The 18299-nt window shown below is 38.9% G+C and overlaps 1 protein-coding gene across 1 annotated transcript in view; it reads left to right on the top strand.

Moving 5' to 3' along the window:
• Positions 1-3119: 3119 nt before the first annotated feature.
• Positions 3120-18299, top strand: part of KIAA1958 (KIAA1958 ortholog) — a 49435-nt gene continuing 34255 nt past the window's right edge. The window contains exon 1 of the mRNA XM_063296693.1: positions 3120-4272. Coding sequence (XP_063152763.1) covers positions 3120-4272 — 1153 coding nt within the window. The remainder of the gene's footprint in view (positions 4273-18299) is intronic.

Raw genomic sequence — 18299 nt, 5'->3', positions numbered from 1 at the left:
ACACAGGTAAGAGCCTGCATTAAGGACTACCTTTTGGTAATAAGGGTGGTGAAACTTATTCATTTCTCTGCCCTTATTGCATCTATGGATAGCTGCCTGGCAACCCTGTTTCAGGTGTCTCAGGCTCTTCTGGATAAGGAGAGGTTAGATGACTCAATGCAGGACCATTGTGAGAATTTTGTTGAGCATCTGTTAGATAAAATCACTTAGATTCCTTTGGAGTTGGCCTCAGCTATGCTGATCCAGTGGAGGTGATTGGGGCCCAATCTTGCTGGTTATGTGGGCTGAGTTCAATCTGGTGACTTCTGAGCATGTGGACAGGATCCTTGGGACTCTCAGTTCTATCACCTGTGCGTTAGATCTATGTCCATTCCATTGGTCAAGTCCTCCCAGGAAGTGATATGTAGCTGGATCCAAGCAATGATGTATGAAGTTTTAGCCTGCCTTGGAGGAAGTGGTGGTTTTCCCCTCCTTGATTGGTCATCCATGGACCCAACACTACTGGACAATTTATGTCCAGTCTCCAACCTTCACTTGCTGAAGTTAAGATTACTGAAAAGGTGGTAGGCTTGCAGCTCTCATGGGTTCTGGAAGAAGTGGATAGCTGGGCCTACTGCAGTCAGGTTTCAGCCCAGGATATAGTACCCAGATGGCACTGATCGCGCTTATGGATTACCTCTGCAGGCTTCGTTTCTATCCTGGCCCTCCTTGATTTCTTGGAATCTTTCAATATTATCAGTCATGATATCCTTCTGGCCCAGCTGAGGGGATTGGAATTGGAGGGAAGCACAGTTTCTTGGTGGTTCTCCTCTCTGCTGGGGCCAGGTCCAGTCAGTATTGAGGGGAAGAGGTCTAGCTCTAGACCCCAGAGCTCAACTTTTTTTCTGATCCTCTTTAACATCTTCATGAAACTACTGGGCGAGGTCATCTGTCAGCATGGGGTTAAATATCAGCAATATCCTGATGATACTTAGGTATTCATCTCTGCCCCAGATTGCCCAAGTGATGCCGTCAAGGTGCTTTCCCAGTACTTGGAGGTTATGTGGGTCTGGATGGGGCGCAACCCTGAGAAGACTTGGTAGCTGTGGGTTTAGGGTCCCCTGAATCTAGTGATATTACATCATTAACTCTGGATAGGGTAACACTCGCCCAGGCAGAGTCAGTGTGCAATCTGGAGGTCCTCCAGACTCATGGCTCCTGCTCAAGAAGCAGGTGGTAGCAGTAGCCAGGAAGGCCTTTGTACAATTAAATCTTGTACAACAGTTGCACCTGTTCCGATATCAGGAGGCGCTGTTTATGGTCACTCATGCCTTAGTCACCTCCTGATTGAACCATTGCAATGTGCTATACATGAGCCTGCTTAGAAGAGCATTTAGAAGCTTTACCTGATCCAGGATGCAACAGCATATGCACTATTGATCCCTTCACTGTATGCCCATGTAACACCACTGCTATGTGAACTGAACTGGCTCCTGGTAGATTCTAGGTGCAATTCAAGGCGTTGCTTGTCACCTTTAAAGCCCTACATACTGTGGGGCCAGGTTACTTGTGGGATCACCTTTTGCCAATGGTTTCTGTATGTCTCACCAGATCAGATAGAGCGGGCATGCTCTGGGTTCCATTGGTGTAGCAGTAGCACTTAATGGCCCTAGAAATCATGCCTTCTCTGTCATGACATGTCTCGTGGAACAGCCTTTCCCTGAGATACAGATAGCCCTTACCATTTTGGCCTTTCAGAAGGCCATGAAGACCTGGCTATTCCCCCAGGCACTGGATGTTAATGGAGCTCTGGCCTGGGAGTGGATGTGTTTGACAGGTTGATATTGTGATTTGGTCAGAAGCCTTGACTTAGTTTTCTTTTAATTGTTGGTGAATTAGGCTTTTCTTTTCTTTTTTTCTTTGTTCACCAGAGTCCATCTGGTAGATGGGGCACTAATTTGTTTAATAATAATGCATTTTTCTAGTCACCTGACATAGAAGGGTTTCACACCTAGCAACCAAATAGCCCTTATGTTACTGGGTTTATTTGGGACCTGGGGGTGAAATCCTTCTACCTTGAATGACTGGGAAAAGATGAGATGGTGCACTGCTGAACTTATTTTTTTTAAAAAAAGCACAGAGAACATTTGGAACTTTCAGAAAGGAAAAAAAATAATAACAATAATAAAATTTCCTGCTAGGTTTTGAACTAGCAACCTTTTGTTTTCAAGGCAAGAGGTCTAGCCTTTTTGCTATTACAACACCCATGATGAGAATAGCTCTAAAAGAGTAAACATTGACTCAGTTGAAACGGCATTCCTATCTCTTTTTCCAATGAACTGCTGGGCTTAGCTTTCAGGATACTGAAGCACACTATCTTAAACAGACAGGAATGCCTGAGGAGACATAAAACAGAAAAATGCAAGTGGAGCAGAAAAACATGCCTTGAGGTCACTGAGTAGGTGATGTTCATTTTTGTCCTCCAGAAACAGTTGCTGGACTATCCAGGCTATGGGAGACCTGGGCAGTGCAGATAAGTCCTAGGAAGTTCTTAAAGCCATCAGAGAAAACACCAACTTACTGTCCTGAGGCAGAATGCCCAACAATTTAGGTGCAGCTATAAAGAATACCTTGTCCCCATCAATCAGACCTCCATCTCAGTTATGGCATGAAAAAGGACTAGTCTGTCAGATATTAGGGTGCACTTTCTACATTCTCCCTCCATATAAGTGATTATTATTTTGATTCCTCATTCTGTTCTTTTCAGTCATGCAAAAACAAAAGGAAGCTAAGCTTTCATAGATATTATAGCTTTTTCCCCACAAAAAATAATAATAGCATTCTCATGTGGCAGAAACCTAAGAAAATTATATCCTAAAGGCTTTGCTACTTCAAAATGTTTTACTGTCCAAAACTGAGCTTCTATAACCTATGAACTAGGCTGAAAAATATCTTTAGAAATGATCAGTCATTTATTTGTCATTTTGTCTTTGCCTGTAATGTACAAGGAATGTAGGGAAGTAACTTCCATTGATAAAATTATTCATATATTGTAGAATATGAATTCTAGGTTAAGTACAGACTTTGGTTCTAATGCATTTTTTTTCTTTTCAAGGAACAAAGTTATTGAGTGTTGCACCATGGAAGATTGCCTCCATACATCTTCTGAAAACCTTTCCAAGCTGGTCAGTTGGGCCCACAGTCATGGTACCATCTGCAGCCTCATTCCAAATTTAAAACACCTACTTTCAGAGGGTTCCCATGGCAATTTGACAGCTATGTGGGGCTGTAGTGCAGGCCATGCCTATCACTGGCCACTGACAGCTACCTGTAGGGCTGGCTCACAGGAAAGAGTTTGCTTCCAGGATAACAGAAGCTTCAACTCTGATAGTCCCAGTATAATAGGTATGCCTTCAGACACCCAAACGAGTCCAGTGGAACGCTATCCAGGGAGGTCAGGAAAAGCAAAGTTGGACTGTAACAGAACCAGAGATTCCTGCGATTTCTCCTACTGCAGCGAGCCTTCTGAATTAGGTGAAACAGTAGAGGAATATGAAGATGAATCTAATCTTTTTGACATGGTCTGTGAGTCTTCAGTGACCGATGAAGATAGTGATTTTGAACCTCATCATCAAAGATCTCAGATAAGTTCCCTTAAAAGGCCTGGCCCAACTTCTTCATTTCATTTGGACTCTCGCTCTCAGGTCATTGATGGAAACAGCAGTGATGTATTAGTCAAAAAAATAAAGCAAGAACTCCCTGAGGATTATTATATTGTGGCTAATGCAGAAATCACTGGTGGCATTGATGGCCCTGCATTATCCTTGACACACATGTCAAAACCTAAAGCTGGCACCTCCTATCCTGTGGCATCTAAGCCAGCTTCCCATGCATCTCCTCCCCTCAATGCTGACTTTGATTTACAGAACGTTTCAGCCTCTTCACAAGTTACATCAAGGCCAGTGGTCCAGAAACCTCCCAAAGTAACTCTGCCTTCCTCAAGCCGAAGGCCTAGTAACAACTCAACAGTAAATCCTCAGGTGGCCCTCCAGGTGCCTGCCAGCACTTCCAATCCTGGCAAACCTATAAGCATTCCTTTATCAGCCTTGCAACTCCCTGGGCAAGAAGAGCTGTCAGCCTCAGAAGATCTCCTCCAGCCTGGGCCAAATCAAGTTCCCAATGATGTAGCATTATCTCCTTCTGTTAGCACAGAGCCAGAGGTTAGCTCTAGCCAGCAGCAGCCAAGCACTGCTCCCTCCACAGTCACTGAGCCAGTGGCACAGACAATACCAGGTATCAACATTTGGAATGTTTCTAATAATTATTTGCTTGGTGCATTTTTAAAAATTCATGGTATTTTTCCAGAAGGTAATATTTTAACTCAATGTATACAAGAACTAATTGGATACTAGTATGGGGAAAATACAGTTCATATTGAAGATTTGAGACAATAAGGAAGCATTAACTTACCAAGAATCAGTGTGATTTAGAGGCAAGATGAGTAGTACATAAGCTAATAAAGTAGCTAACAAGCTTATTGCCCAAACTTCAGTTGTCCAGGATAGTGACCTACCTCATCCTAATCACAGTTTCTAACACTGTTACAGAAGACAAATTATATCTAATACAGTGTGCAAACTAAAGTACATTGGACCTTCACGCACATCATTTATTTTCTAAAGGGAGGGGAATATATTCATGGTTCCTAGAAGATAAGAGCTTCATGTAGAATAGATACCAGACTTGCACTCCCTCTGACATTAATGGGCAAATATCACAGCATGGCAATGCCTTATCAGAATGAATTTCACTAGATTTTCCAAGAAAAGGGTAAGAGTTGGATATCTGTGCCTACTTTGTGAAGAAAGTTCCTTCTTGCATTGCCAGAATTTATACCAGCTTCTCTTACTAGTGTTCTTGGTACTATGGTTAGACTACTTCACTCAGACAAGTTCAATTCAAGCAAGGAAAATGTAAAATATGAGCATCAGGGTATTTCTAGATGTAGGGTTCGGAGTGCCACCAATCTAAAAGCTTTTTGAAGTTATTCCACTTTATCCTTTAAAATAGATGTGAAGTGGGTGGGGGGGGGGGACAAAAGAAGCAAAGGGAATGGGAGGATTAGAGAAAATATTGTCTGTAAGATTCCATCAATGAAACAGGATAGCTGCATAACAAAGCCACATTTGGTAGTATAATATGTCTCATCCTTCTTGGTGGTCTTTCTTGGAAGATGAAAATAAGAGTGCTGAAGGGAGTTTTTGTCCCAGTAGAGAGGAACAAGCAGATCCATATGCTTCCTAATGCACCCTACCTTCCACAGGACAGTCTTCTACTTGAAGATGTCCTATATTTGAAAGTCTGGGTAGCTCATGTTTGATTCAATGCCAAGAACCATAAGAAAGGAGAACAGCAAGAGCCATACAGTTGTTGATCACAAGTCATGAGTGCAAAACGAGCAAGGAAATTATTCAATGGATCATTGCCTTTCTCAATATGATACAATGGTATTTTTGTTTAAGCACAGCAGCTATTTCTGTATTTGCATCATCCAAAATATGCAAGTAATCTACGTTAAGGTATAATTTGGGTCTCTCTTTTGGTTGATTTAGATGTGACTAGCCTGCTCCCTTTCCTTTTTTAACCTTGCATTGCCTACACTAGAGCAGCCTGAGCAAAATACCCTGGCACACATTTAAGTTACTTTGAGGTTTATAAGTAAATAACAAATTCCTGCTCTAATCACTAACTCAGGAGTCTTTAATTGCAAAATAGTTAGAAAAAGTATCACATGAACACTAAATCCCCTAGCAACAAACCAACCAGTGGATCCCCATCAAATCAAAATCAATAGAAAAAGCTTAATACAATTCTGAAATGATAAAGAGGATGGGGACAGGTAATAAAATTCATCTCTTTGGATAGGCAGTTTCACAATAAAGATGGAACCACAGAGAAAGACCTTACTGAATTTCAGAAGGCAAGTACAACTCTAGCAGGCTGGTTTAAACAAATCATATAGAAGAGAAAATCACATAGGAGTAGAACTCATAGTCTGCATCCAGACCATCTAGACCAGCAGTAGACAATTTGAAGAGAGTATGCAGCTCTTCCCTCCTGCACATCCAACAGTTCTGTGCTGCTGCAGCTGCTGCGTGATTAAGAAAACAATGGGAAATAAGCAGGAAAGTTTAATGATCCAGTCCAAGAAAAATACGATATACTAGTCATGGTTCATGGTCAGGCCCATGCATTTTCATGTTTACCTGCCTGTTTACTACTTTTTCCCCTTTCTCGTTCCCCAAGCAACTGTGGCAGCCAAAATGTTGCAGGCTAGAGGTGGCCAACCAAATGGCAACCCTTTTCTGCTAGGAAGAAAAGGAAGTGGTGGCAGAAAGACAAAAGAGAGTAATAATGAAATGGTGGTGGGGGCAGGGGGGGAGAGAAGACTAAATGAGCAGATGAATATGGATAGATGGACGAATAAAATAACGATACACATAATTTTGATTCTCCCTCTATCTTTTTTGAGATGTTTACAAGGAAAAGAAATAGTGTGGTATGTTAAATATGATGGAAAGGGCACATTCAGTGCCTTCAGACAAAGGCGTTGCTCAGTTATTCTGCTGTTCTGTATAACAAACCTTTTGTGGAAAGCAAAAAAAGATGAAAGAAGCAATGGGAAAATAAATTACAAATGGAAAGCAACATTGTCTGGACTCTCTGGAAAGTCCAGGCAAAAATGGCAAATCAAATGGCATAGTCCTTAATGCAATCCAGAAAGACTGCTGTAATTGTCATGGTTTAATGATATAGCTGTAGCCAATATAGCTAAAAGAGGGGTAGTTCCGCTGTCTCTGAAAGAGGCAGTAGTCTACTCCTTCCTCAAGAAACCATAGCCAGATCCCTTAGATCAGGACAATTTTCATTCAGTCTCCAGGCTCCCCTTTTTGGGAAGGTTATAGAGAAGGTGGTTGGCCTGCAGATCCAGAGGGTCCTATAGGAAGTGGATTATCTGAACCCCTTCCAGTCAAGTTTCAGACCAGGATATAGTACTAAGACAGCTTTGGTCACACTTACTGATGACCTCTGGTGGGGTTGGGATGGGGTAGTGCATCCACCCTAGCCCTACTTGGTCTCTCTGCAGCTTTTGATACTGTTGACTGTGATATCTTTCTGGACTGACTTAGACTATCAAGAGTCAGGGCCTTTACACTGTTCTCCATTGTTCCAGTTGGTGTTGTGGGTGGAGTGGTCTGGTCTGAGACCTCTGCTTTACAGGGTACATCAGGACTCCAGTCTCTCCCTTCTCCTTTTTCATATTTTCATGAAGCCATTGGGGGAGGTCATCCGTCAGCACAGGATGCAGTATCAACAGCATGCTGATGATACTCACTTGTACATCTCTGCCACCAGGCATCCAAGGGAAGCTGCGAAGGTTCTAATCCAGAGACTGGAGGCTGTGGGGGCCTCAATGGGGAAGAACAGGCTTCAGCTCAACCCTTTGAAGACTGGCTATGGGTTTTGGGACCTACAGGACTGGAGAGATTTCATCTTTGAATCTGGGCAGAGTTGCACTGCTTCGCTCAGATACCATGAGCAATCTGGGGATCCTCTGAACTCACAGCTCCTGCTTGAGGAACAAATAGCATCTGTGGCCCAGGGGGTCTTTACACAGTTCCATCTTGTGACCAGTTGCACCCATTCCTGGATTGGGGGTCCCTGCTCATGGTCACTTACCCCTTAGTCACCACCTGATTGGATTATTGCAACACAATACATGTAGCTCTATGTGTAGCTGCCTTTGAAGACCATTCAGAAGCTTCAAGTGGTTCAGAATGCAGTGGCATGGGTAGTTGTTGATGCCTCTCATTATATCCACATAGCGCCTCTACTCCATGGACTGCACTGGTTCCCAGTAGGCTTCTGGGTGCAATTCAAGGTGCCTGTTATCACCTATAAACCCCTACATGGCGCAGGAGCATGTTATCTGCAAGAGCACCTGCTCCTGAGAGTATCTTCCCACATCTGATAGGGAGGGCATGCTCTGGGTCCCTTTGTTGAGACAATCCCATCTTATGCTGCAAGACTTGTATTAAGAGAAGAGGCAAAATTCTCTGGCAGACCTGTCCCTTTGGAACAATCTTCCCCAGACATATGTTGGCCCCAACCCTACAGACTTTTAGAAAGGCAGTTAAGACTTTGCTCTTCTGCAGGCTTTGTGGTCAGGTGGAGCTGATTCCCTAATGATTGTGTTGTAACAGCCATTTCAGTGAGTTGGCCAGGCTTGGTTCCAAACTCCTTTCAGGCACAGAAATGAATTGGGATGTGCAACATCAGCCTCTGTGAATGGCACACATTCATGGGTTGGCCAGACCATCTGATATATATTATCAGGACACTTGAAAGACCCATACGCATCTGCAATTAATCTAGTGTTCTACCTTGCCTAGTCAGTAGAGTAGCATTGTCAGCTTTGCAAGGGTTTTGAATCTGTATGGTTGGTTGTTGGTATTTTGTGATCATCTGTTACAAATCTCTTTTCCCAGATTCTTACTGTTTCGGCAGATTTAATTATGTCATTCTTTTATTCTGAGTGTCAGGGAGTGGAAATTGGTGGTTTTTTTCTTTTTTAATATTGCAGTCTGGTTATTTGGAAAACTTTTTAAAGCTTAATATTTCTTTTAAACTGATACTGTTTTTTAAAAACCAAATCTTATATGTGGGCCCTTGTTACATAGAAACCATTAGCTACAATATGTGAAATGACTGGGAACACTAAGTGCTTTAATTATTTATAAAAGAGAATCTTCACGTAAAGTTTTTGCTTTGGATGCCTCCAAGTCCAACATTTAGAATCTGTTGAAGAAAATGTGATCCATTGAAAATATTGAATGTTTACTTTGTATATAACATTTGGAATCCTTTAATGGTATAAGAAAATTTGTCTAAAATGGAAGATCGACTAGCCAACATCCATTATAAACCATTTAATGCTGGAAATAAAAACTCACCATCTATCAGTTTTATAACTTTGATTATCTCAGTAGACATAAAAAATACACATAAAATATCTATTAAACTTCAACGTAGATTTAAAATTTGTTTTTTGTCTTTTTTTTTAAGTGTCAAGGAAATGTTTATGTTCCTAGTCTTTGAGCTTTATGTTTTTGTTAACAAGAGGCAACTATTGGACATTTTCAGTGAAAAGAACAAAATTCAGTAGCTTTCAAAAGGCTTGTCTCTTAGATGTATTGAGTTAATTTGTGAAGAAAGCTATGTATGTAAAAACATTTATTGTTGTTATCTCTGTGTTTTAGCACCACACAATATCTACATCATCAATTTTTGGCACAGTCATAACACTTCGCTACGAAACATACAATTTTGCTCTTTGTATATAGGTCTGCTTAATTTTTTTAAAAAAATATATCCCATGTAATGTACATAACTGATGAACTAACCAGAACTATAGATAGAAGTTCTACCAATTCTTAGGTAACTTTAGACTCAACTGAAATTTAAATGGAAATAAGTATTATTTCAAATGGGTTATTTTGAAGGAACTCTTTAAATGGCAGCATGCAGTGTTTCAAAATGTCTTTAGCAAACCATGCTCCATTACTCTGAGTGGGTCTCCTGCCCTCAAATCTTGTCCTGTTTGTATGTACCATCATTGTCATATTTGGGATACTTGTAGGTGTGATTGCCAGGGAATAAAAGCTACATCTACTGAGATTTTTTATTCTATACATTAATAAAAATACAAGAGCTTTGTTTTCTACTGCATACAAATCATCTATTTGCATCAGGCAAAGTACAGGTCGTCCTTGTTTAGTGACCACAGTTGGGACTCAGTTATTAAGCAAAGCAGTCGCTAAGTGAAACTGCAACTATGCTTACAATCTTACTTCAGCTTTCCTTTGCTTTACAGACCTGTGAAGGTCATAAATGCAAGGACTGGTTGTAAAGTTACTTTTTCATCATGGTTGTAACTGCAAACGGTTGCTGTCTGAGGCAGTCACTAAATGACGGCTACCTGTATTTGGATTTATAGTTCAGATATTACTGAACTGCTGCTCCTGACATTTCTTACACTTGGCTATCTGACTGAAGCTGCTGGGAGGTGTAGTTTTGCCATATCTGTAGGCCCACAGGTTCCTCACACATATGCCATAAAAACAGGTCCAATCATTAATCACATATGTTATAGAGTTGCTTCATTCTTCGGGGTATCTATAATTTTTGTTATATAAAAGTGGGTTATTGGTCATGTGCACTTGAGAACAGGACAGGCTGTAAATATTAAGTACCACAGAAGCCCCTCCCCCCAAATATAATCTAAATTATTCTGGATGTAATACTATATATATGCTGAAATAAAGTGCTTTATACTGTTGCAAGTTGATCCATCATGTAAGAGTTATTTTACCTTATATAAGATTGTCCTGAAACTCTTCTTTCTTTAAAAAAAGAAAGTCCTTAGTTCTTTGCTAAGCCAGGTTTTGGAGGTATCCTCAGTGTCACATCCAGAGAGATGTGTTCAAATGAATAATTAAACCACTGTTGTGAATGAATCAGGTTTGCATTGAGTCTCTCTTCTGTATGAAAGAACAAGTTTAGAGAACTGGCAGTTCATTCAGCCTAGCTCTGCTGGTGAGCCAATTTAACATGATATACTATTTGGAATTGGGGGGATGGGGAGCTGATTTTTTTTCTTTTCTCTTTTTGTAATAAAGAGAAAATTAGTGTTCAGGTAAATAACAAGAAACAATGAGCAAAAATTCAGATTAAACCTTTATTTGAAATACACTCTAGACTGATTAGAGAAGATTGGACTGTCTGTATAGCGTTACAAGCTGCAATACAATAAAACCTTTACTATATTATAGCCTGTTCTCCTTCTCTGTGTTACAAAATATTTGGCAACTGATAGTCCTATTTTTACAGGTTGCACAAGATTAAAAAGTGTATTTCCAAAAAGCCAAACCAGGGAGTTGCTTGGAGGGCAAATAACTCATGTTGCATTTTCTAACAAAAGTGTAATATTAATCATCATAAACACAAGCTTGTAGAAGTAGAAGGAAATAGTCAAGGAATGATGTGATGTATTTACCATCTGCTGGGAAGAAACACTAGTTGAAGGCTGTTTCTGTTGCACCTTCCCAAAGATCTTTGGCCATGGTTGCAAACAATACTTAGTTGATCTGATTCGGCATGGCAATTCTTAAATTTCTCTGCTCTAATTTTGTAATTAAAGACAATAATATGGAGTCTTTGTGAGCAGCTGGGGGTTATTATTGTTCACAATAACCCCCAAATTATTTCTGCCTTGATAGATGGTATTAGATTTAAATAGCGATATACTAAGTTTATGCTTCTCTCTCAATGTTTTATAAATTGCTAATACTGAGGAATCTGGTCTTCAGAGTAGGGCAAAATTCTTTTCAAATCTGACTATTGCTTAGTAACAGTAGGGTAGCAGATAGAAGAGCCATATTCTGCTCTGGTATATTTAGCGAGCATAACTTTGTCATGGTAAATATCATGTGTCATTATCAGAATTGTCTTCAAATTACGGAGTTTAAGTACTGCTTGCAGACTGTAAGAGACTGAAGAAGGGATAAATGAGCATAGAAACACTGAGTACCCTTTCCATTTTTGTCAATGTACTTAAAAATAAGTCAAGGTTAATGGTAAGTGCATTTTATCATTTCTGTTGTCTTATCTAAATATATCTACTTAAAGAGAGATGGAGAACAACCTATATTAAAAGTTGTTAATTGCCTTTCTGACTAGATACCATAGTCCAGAATGTTGAGTAATATGGAATCTGTTAGTTTTTTTAAAAAAAATGCTGGAAACTCCAAACAAGAGGCAAAACTCTAGGGCTAAAATATTGGCTCTGTTCCAGTGTACCCCTTTTTTTAAACCTTAGTCTTTTACGGAACACTTTGATTCTGCAGAACCCAGTTTGAAAAATCTAGTTTGAAAAAATCATTATGATATGTAAAAGTCAAAGTTCTTGCTTGAGGTAACTGTAGCTCTTCCTCAGGACATAGGACAATGTAGGAAGTACCATAATATACCTACTCGGCCATCATACTATTCCCTTTTGGGGTAAATAACATTCTGTAAAATGAGGAAAAGGAGTAAGAAATAGGAAGCTAAAGAAATTAAGGCCTGAGGTAAGAAAAGGGAGAGGAAATACAGATAATCTAGTTTACACCAATGCCACTCTATATTTCCCCATAACTTTCTATCTTTGCAAACTATCCTTGCTTCTACTACATTAATCCTCTGCTTCACACATTACCTCACTTCTCTTTAAGTCTCCAATCATGGCTTTCTGGGCCTTCACCTTTTTCTCAACCAATTCACTTTCCTCTTTTTCTCTTTGATATTTATTCATTCTCTCTGTATGATCAGACCACTCCAACATACTACTATCATATTGGTCATCAAATTTAATATAACCCATATGAACTGCATTGCACTTATTTTTGTGTGTTTTTTTTAAAGAACTTTATTGATTTTCAAATTATAGCTAAAATACAAAATATAGAGTATAGGTAAGACAGAGTACAGAACTAAAGAAAAAAGAAAAACCATAAAAGTGCAGAACTGGATAGAAAACAGAAAAAAAGTGACTTCTGACCTTATCTAATACAGATATAAATGCATTTGATACAGATATAATCTCTTACCATTAGTTAAATCTTAGTAACATTATTTCTATAAAATCAAACCATTTAATCATCAAAACCAAAAATCAAAGCTTCATTTTTTGGGGACACAAGCAAATAATCTAAAAGTGGTTGCCACGTAGAAACAAATCCAGGCATGGTATTTTCTCTTATCAACGCTGTTAGCTTAGTTATTTGGGCCAGTTCCATCAATTTAATCACCCATTCCTCCATTGTAGGGATTTGTGAGTCTTTCCATCTTTGTGCATATAAAAGTCTTGCTGTTGTAATCATGTATAAAAGCAAAGTCCCATGTTGTTTCTCGAGCTGTTTCTCCATCAGTCCCAAGAGAAACAGTCCTGGTTTCTTTTGTAAGTTCACTTTAAGAATCTTTTGTATATTAACACATATTTGATCCCAGAATTTTTTAGCTTTCTCACCACCAAAGATGATAAAAAGTTCCTTCCCCAAAAAAGCATTTCCAACAAACATTTGTTACCCCATTATACATTTCTGACAACTTACCAGGAGTTAAATACCTACAATACATCATTTTATAAAAATTCTCTTTTATAGTTCAAAGTAAAATTCAAACCTTTTTTCCACGTGTTCTCCATTGCTTCAACAATAGCCCATTTAATCATACATTCTTTAACTTGTTCATCTTCTACATTCATTTGTAACAGCATCTTATACATCTTTGTAATAACATGCTCATCATTTGTATAGAGTTCCATTTCAAATTGAGTTGTTTCATTAACAAATCTAAAATTCTTTTTGTCCACTTTAAAACGTTCAAACAATTACGCATATGTAAACCAATTACTTTTGGGTTTCTTATGACATAGTTGATTCTCATTTCCGTATAACACAGTGGGGAAAAGCAAGTTTTTATACACAATGTCATCTGCGTATAAAAGGATATATAATACACTGGTAATGTCACCACAAATGTTCCTGATACATTTATAATAAATACATTATATAACCAAGGAGACAGTACATATCATTTAGCGTTAGTGCTTGCTCAGTGTTGGCACAATCACTAAATATTCCATTTATTCTTGTGTATCCTTTACTTCCATCATATACTATTCTTACTGCATCCAATAACCACCATTTAACCCCATATGTGCCTATAATTCAAACCCATTCATTTTATAATAGGCCTTCTCTAAATCAACAAAATAGTGCTCTGCACACACATTCTGCTTCACAGAAAGCTATACAGCGTCTCCCAACTTTTGCCCATTGTTACCTTTCCTTCATTTTTTCCACAGAATGCTACAAACTGATCCTCCTGTACACTCTTGCTAGTTTTCTCTTTGTATAGTGGAATGATATTTTTGTTCCAATCCTCAAGCCCAGATCTTCACACGCATGTTAAAGAAGTTACATAGCTACTTGTACACTACCTCCATATGTTAAGATTTCTCCACTCCAACTACACTTTTACACTTGCAACCTCACCATTTTTTAACATCCTGAAAATCTTTTTTTTTCTTAGATATTAATATTAATAGCATTTGTTTCAGTTCCACACTTTGATATCAAAGTGTCTGCATGGAGATTTGGAGGTGGGGGGTGGCAAATGGTGAAAGCATTTTGTTGGTCTAGTGGTTAAGGCACCAGGCTAGAAACCAGGAGCCTGGGAGTTCTAGTCCCTCCAGCCATGAAAGCCAGCTAGGTGACTTTGGGCCAGTCCCTCTCTCTCAGCCCAACCCACCTCACAGGGTTGTTGTGGGGAAAATAGGAGGAGGAAGGCGTATTAGGTATGTTCACTGCCTTGAGTTATTTATAAATATAATAAAGGTGGGATAAAAAAATCTAAATATAGATGCATAAATAAACTCTGTTCCTTTTGTATGTGTCATTGTAATGGTTGTATGGGGATGACTTTGGGAGACAGGAGGGAGAGACACAGACTGGACAACCTGTGTGTAAAAATACCTCAGCCCACAGAAGGAGGGAAGGTGTGGGAAATGTTTCAGAAGGGACCCTCCCTAGTTTTCTGGAGAGTAAAAGGAAAGGAGGGGAGAAGTACTTTCAGTCTTACAAGATTTTTGTTAATGTAACCTTATAATAAAGATAGAGCTAGTACTCCTAGTGCTTCTTGTCTGGACTACCACGCAGAGCTAACTTTATAACTTTAGCTTTTAAAAAGTAAAAATTTGGTCCTGGAGTAAATTTGTGATGAAGGAACATCTTCATGACCTGTAGGGTCAGAAAGTGCCCACAGAATATATTAAACGTTGCATTACTCCTCCCCATCCAGAGCAATAAAAATGGTAGCCATCAAATCCCAACAGATTGCTATATGCCTGATGGAAGAATCATTTAACTTTCAGATATGATGAACTACCAGGAGATCAATAGACCCATGCCTAAAATATGGGAATTTAATAGTTGTGTAAAAAAGGTGGAAGGGGCTTAATGAGCATATTGACCTCTGTTGCAATGTACCAATCCCCCAGGAGATCAATATTCCCATTAGAAAACAAAACAAAATAAGAAGAGGCCTGGGAAGCCAAGTGTTCATTCCCTTGGGCAGCCAAGACAAAATGGCCAGAGTGTCACATTGCCCAGCAACCAGACCGGAGAAGGAATGTGCCTACAGCAGACTTAGGTGGTCATTAGGGCCTGGGCAGTTCACTGTCTCTGACAGCATCATCCTTGGGCGGGTCACTGAGGTTTGGTAAATTGTTTATACCGTAAGATGTGTATTAAGAGAAGAGGCAAAATACCACTTCAATAGCAGAACTCTGAACACTGGCTTTAGGCTGTCTCAGCAGTGAGTTGGGGATGAGATGGAGGTGACGGTCTTTAAAAAAGATTAGCAAGGCAATAAGCAGAACTTGAGGATGAACCTTAGATACAGTGGAAGATTTAGGCATGTGATTCTCCACATGCCTTCTAAAGTACACAGTATTATCACAATTATTCCATAGATTATTTCTGAATGCCCCTGGATATTTCTAAAAGCAAGCGGTTAATATATAGTTAACATCCAAAGCAATCACAGTTACTGCTATGATTTAAACTTAACTTACCTAATTTGAATCTTTGACATGGGATCGGCTACTATATAGATCAAGTAAATCAATAACTATGAGAGGTTACAGTCACAACTAAGAATAATAAAGACATTTGCAGGGTAGTAATTGGAAGGACGCTGGCTCTCTTTTGTGAAATTGTAAAGCCTGGAACTAAGGGACACACTTTAGAAACTAAAATATGTGAAATTCTTTTTACAGAACAGGTGGAAGCAATTTTTTTTCAACTGTGTTCCAGTTACATATTTTTTTTTTTGCATTAAATGATATTTCTACAAACTCACATCCACACTTCGAAAAGTAATGAACATGTCCATTCATTCTTAGCTTTATGTTCTAGCAGATATTGCCTGCGCTTTCTCCTCCATTTCCCATTGTGCAACTCTTTATGCTGCTGCTAATAAACCCTGAGTAAAAGTATGTGGTGGGATTTCCATATTGGACATGGAGGAATATATGTTCTGTTTTCTTTTAAAGTTTTGTGAACTGCCTTAAGTACTGTGTAAAGTAGAAAGAGAGGCAGAGCATTTTATTTATATTATTTATCAAATAAATAAAATCCTTCCCTTGCCCCATGGTGTAGGGTGGGTTTCTTAACCGTGGCAACTTTAAGCTGTGTGGACCTCAACTCCCAGAATTCCCCAGTCAGCCAAGTCCACGCAGTTTAAAGTTGCCAAGGTTGAGAAACACATGTAGGGTATTGTTCCTAGATATGTTTCTGTGCAAATTTTCTGTTTCCTTTTGCTCCCTGTAATGCAGATGATGATCCTGCTTCCCAACCTTTTTGTTCTTTGGTGTTTGTCCTGTATCACTCACTTAATTTGATTGGAGTTTTGGGGAAATGTCTTAAGAGTCCCAGTTTTCCTCTTTAAATAAAATGTGAATGTGCATCACCTTGTATCAAAACAAGGCAAATCATAGGCAAACCAGATTACTTATGTAATAAAGCTTTACCTATTTTCTTCTGTTCAAAGAAATAAATAAAAAATATCAGCAGGATTTTGTTGTTGCTGTAGTTCTAGAAGTATTAGCTCAATCCTTCATCTAGAGAGCTATTCAAATAGATGCTTCTCTGCACAGTAGGTCACACCCCACTCCATTAAGAAAGCACAGTGGCACGTTCAATTAAAGAGTGAAAAATTAGCCCAATGATCTATTTCTAGAAATGCATTTAATGACTTTGGTTGTAAGCTGTTATAAGGCAAGGCAAGATATAAAAGATTTGCATAAATAAAGGAAGAATATACTGGATCAGTCTATAGTATTCTATGATCCAGCTTTCTGTCCAACATTTGCTTAAGAGAAGCTCATCAATGCAACATGAACGTGATGCAGTTGTTCCTCATCTGGAAGCATTCTCAATCTGATCTGAGTAAAGGCTGTTCCGATGGTTTATTTTGGAGGACCAGAACAGCATTCATTAGCAGAAGTTTCTTGGCTATGTTTTCCTGCTCCTACTGCACTTTCTAAGCCTTACATAATCTGATAATTCGGTTAAGGAAAGGGAAGGCAATGCATTTAAAAGCCAGTGACTGGATCTGATGAGAAAGCATAAACTAAAACAGGCAAGTTCTATAATAGCAGTGTTTTGTAACTGTTACCTTCTCTAAGAGGTGAGAATGTTCATAGAATTGAAGTTCCCTGGGACGTTCATACAGTATTCTGTGCACTATTAGAAGCTGACAGCAATAGCTCACTGCACATTATTTATTTATATTCCTGTGGATATAACAGATAAATTAGAACAGGGCATCTGTGATTTATTGCATTTGGCAATATGATTTTTTTTAAAAAAAAAAGTATTTACAGGCTAAGGACTGTATATGTCCTTCTTAATAAGTAATATATCAGCTGAGTCCTGTCAAGTTCCATAGAAAACTCCAGAATGTGATTTACTAGGTTAATTACTGCCTTGCGGCTTCATGCTGCTAAGCCTGAAATTACAATCACATTCTAAAGTTGATTTAAGAATATTCACCGGTTAGACTACAGCAGAGCTTATTATGATTAATGTAATAAAATATTTATTGCACATTATGTTTCCTTCCTTTGTTTTTCTGTTTACTTACCATGTCTATGTGCAAAAGCTAAGACACTGCAATTGGAACCAAACTAGATGTGATAGTTGCAGCATGTCTGTCTCCATATCAGAGGTAAATGTTTGTGTGCATCTCTATTTAATCTCAGAAGGATTTGTAAATGAGAGATGAATCCTTGGAATTTATCACAGGGTCATTCAGTCATTGCCCAGGTCAACTTTCATATAGAAATGATCAAATGGTTTGGGCAAGGGAAAATTATTTTGTCATAAATCAATGGAAAATTAGGTGGTATTCATTTTCTTTTTCTTTGTTCTCCCCCATGTCCTTTATTTATTTTTGTTTGTTTGCCTTTATAAAGACAAACCCCCCTGCATTGTGGTAGGAAGGCTTTCCTATTGCTTTCTTACATGGCTGTATTTCTATAAAACTTCTTTTCATCTACTTTTGGTCTTGGAAGTGGAAAATGAGGTGGATCAGATAAGTTTTTCAGTGGAAATAAAGGCAGGAGAAAAATGGTTTAAAAGCCCCTTACTTCAATG

This window comes from Candoia aspera, chromosome 2 (genome assembly GCF_035149785.1).
Source record: "Candoia aspera isolate rCanAsp1 chromosome 2, rCanAsp1.hap2, whole genome shotgun sequence".
NCBI classification, from domain to species: domain Eukaryota; kingdom Metazoa; phylum Chordata; class Lepidosauria; order Squamata; family Boidae; genus Candoia; species Candoia aspera.
The sequence above is the reverse complement of the archived record's forward strand: the minus strand, read 5'-3'. Positions and strand labels throughout refer to the sequence as shown.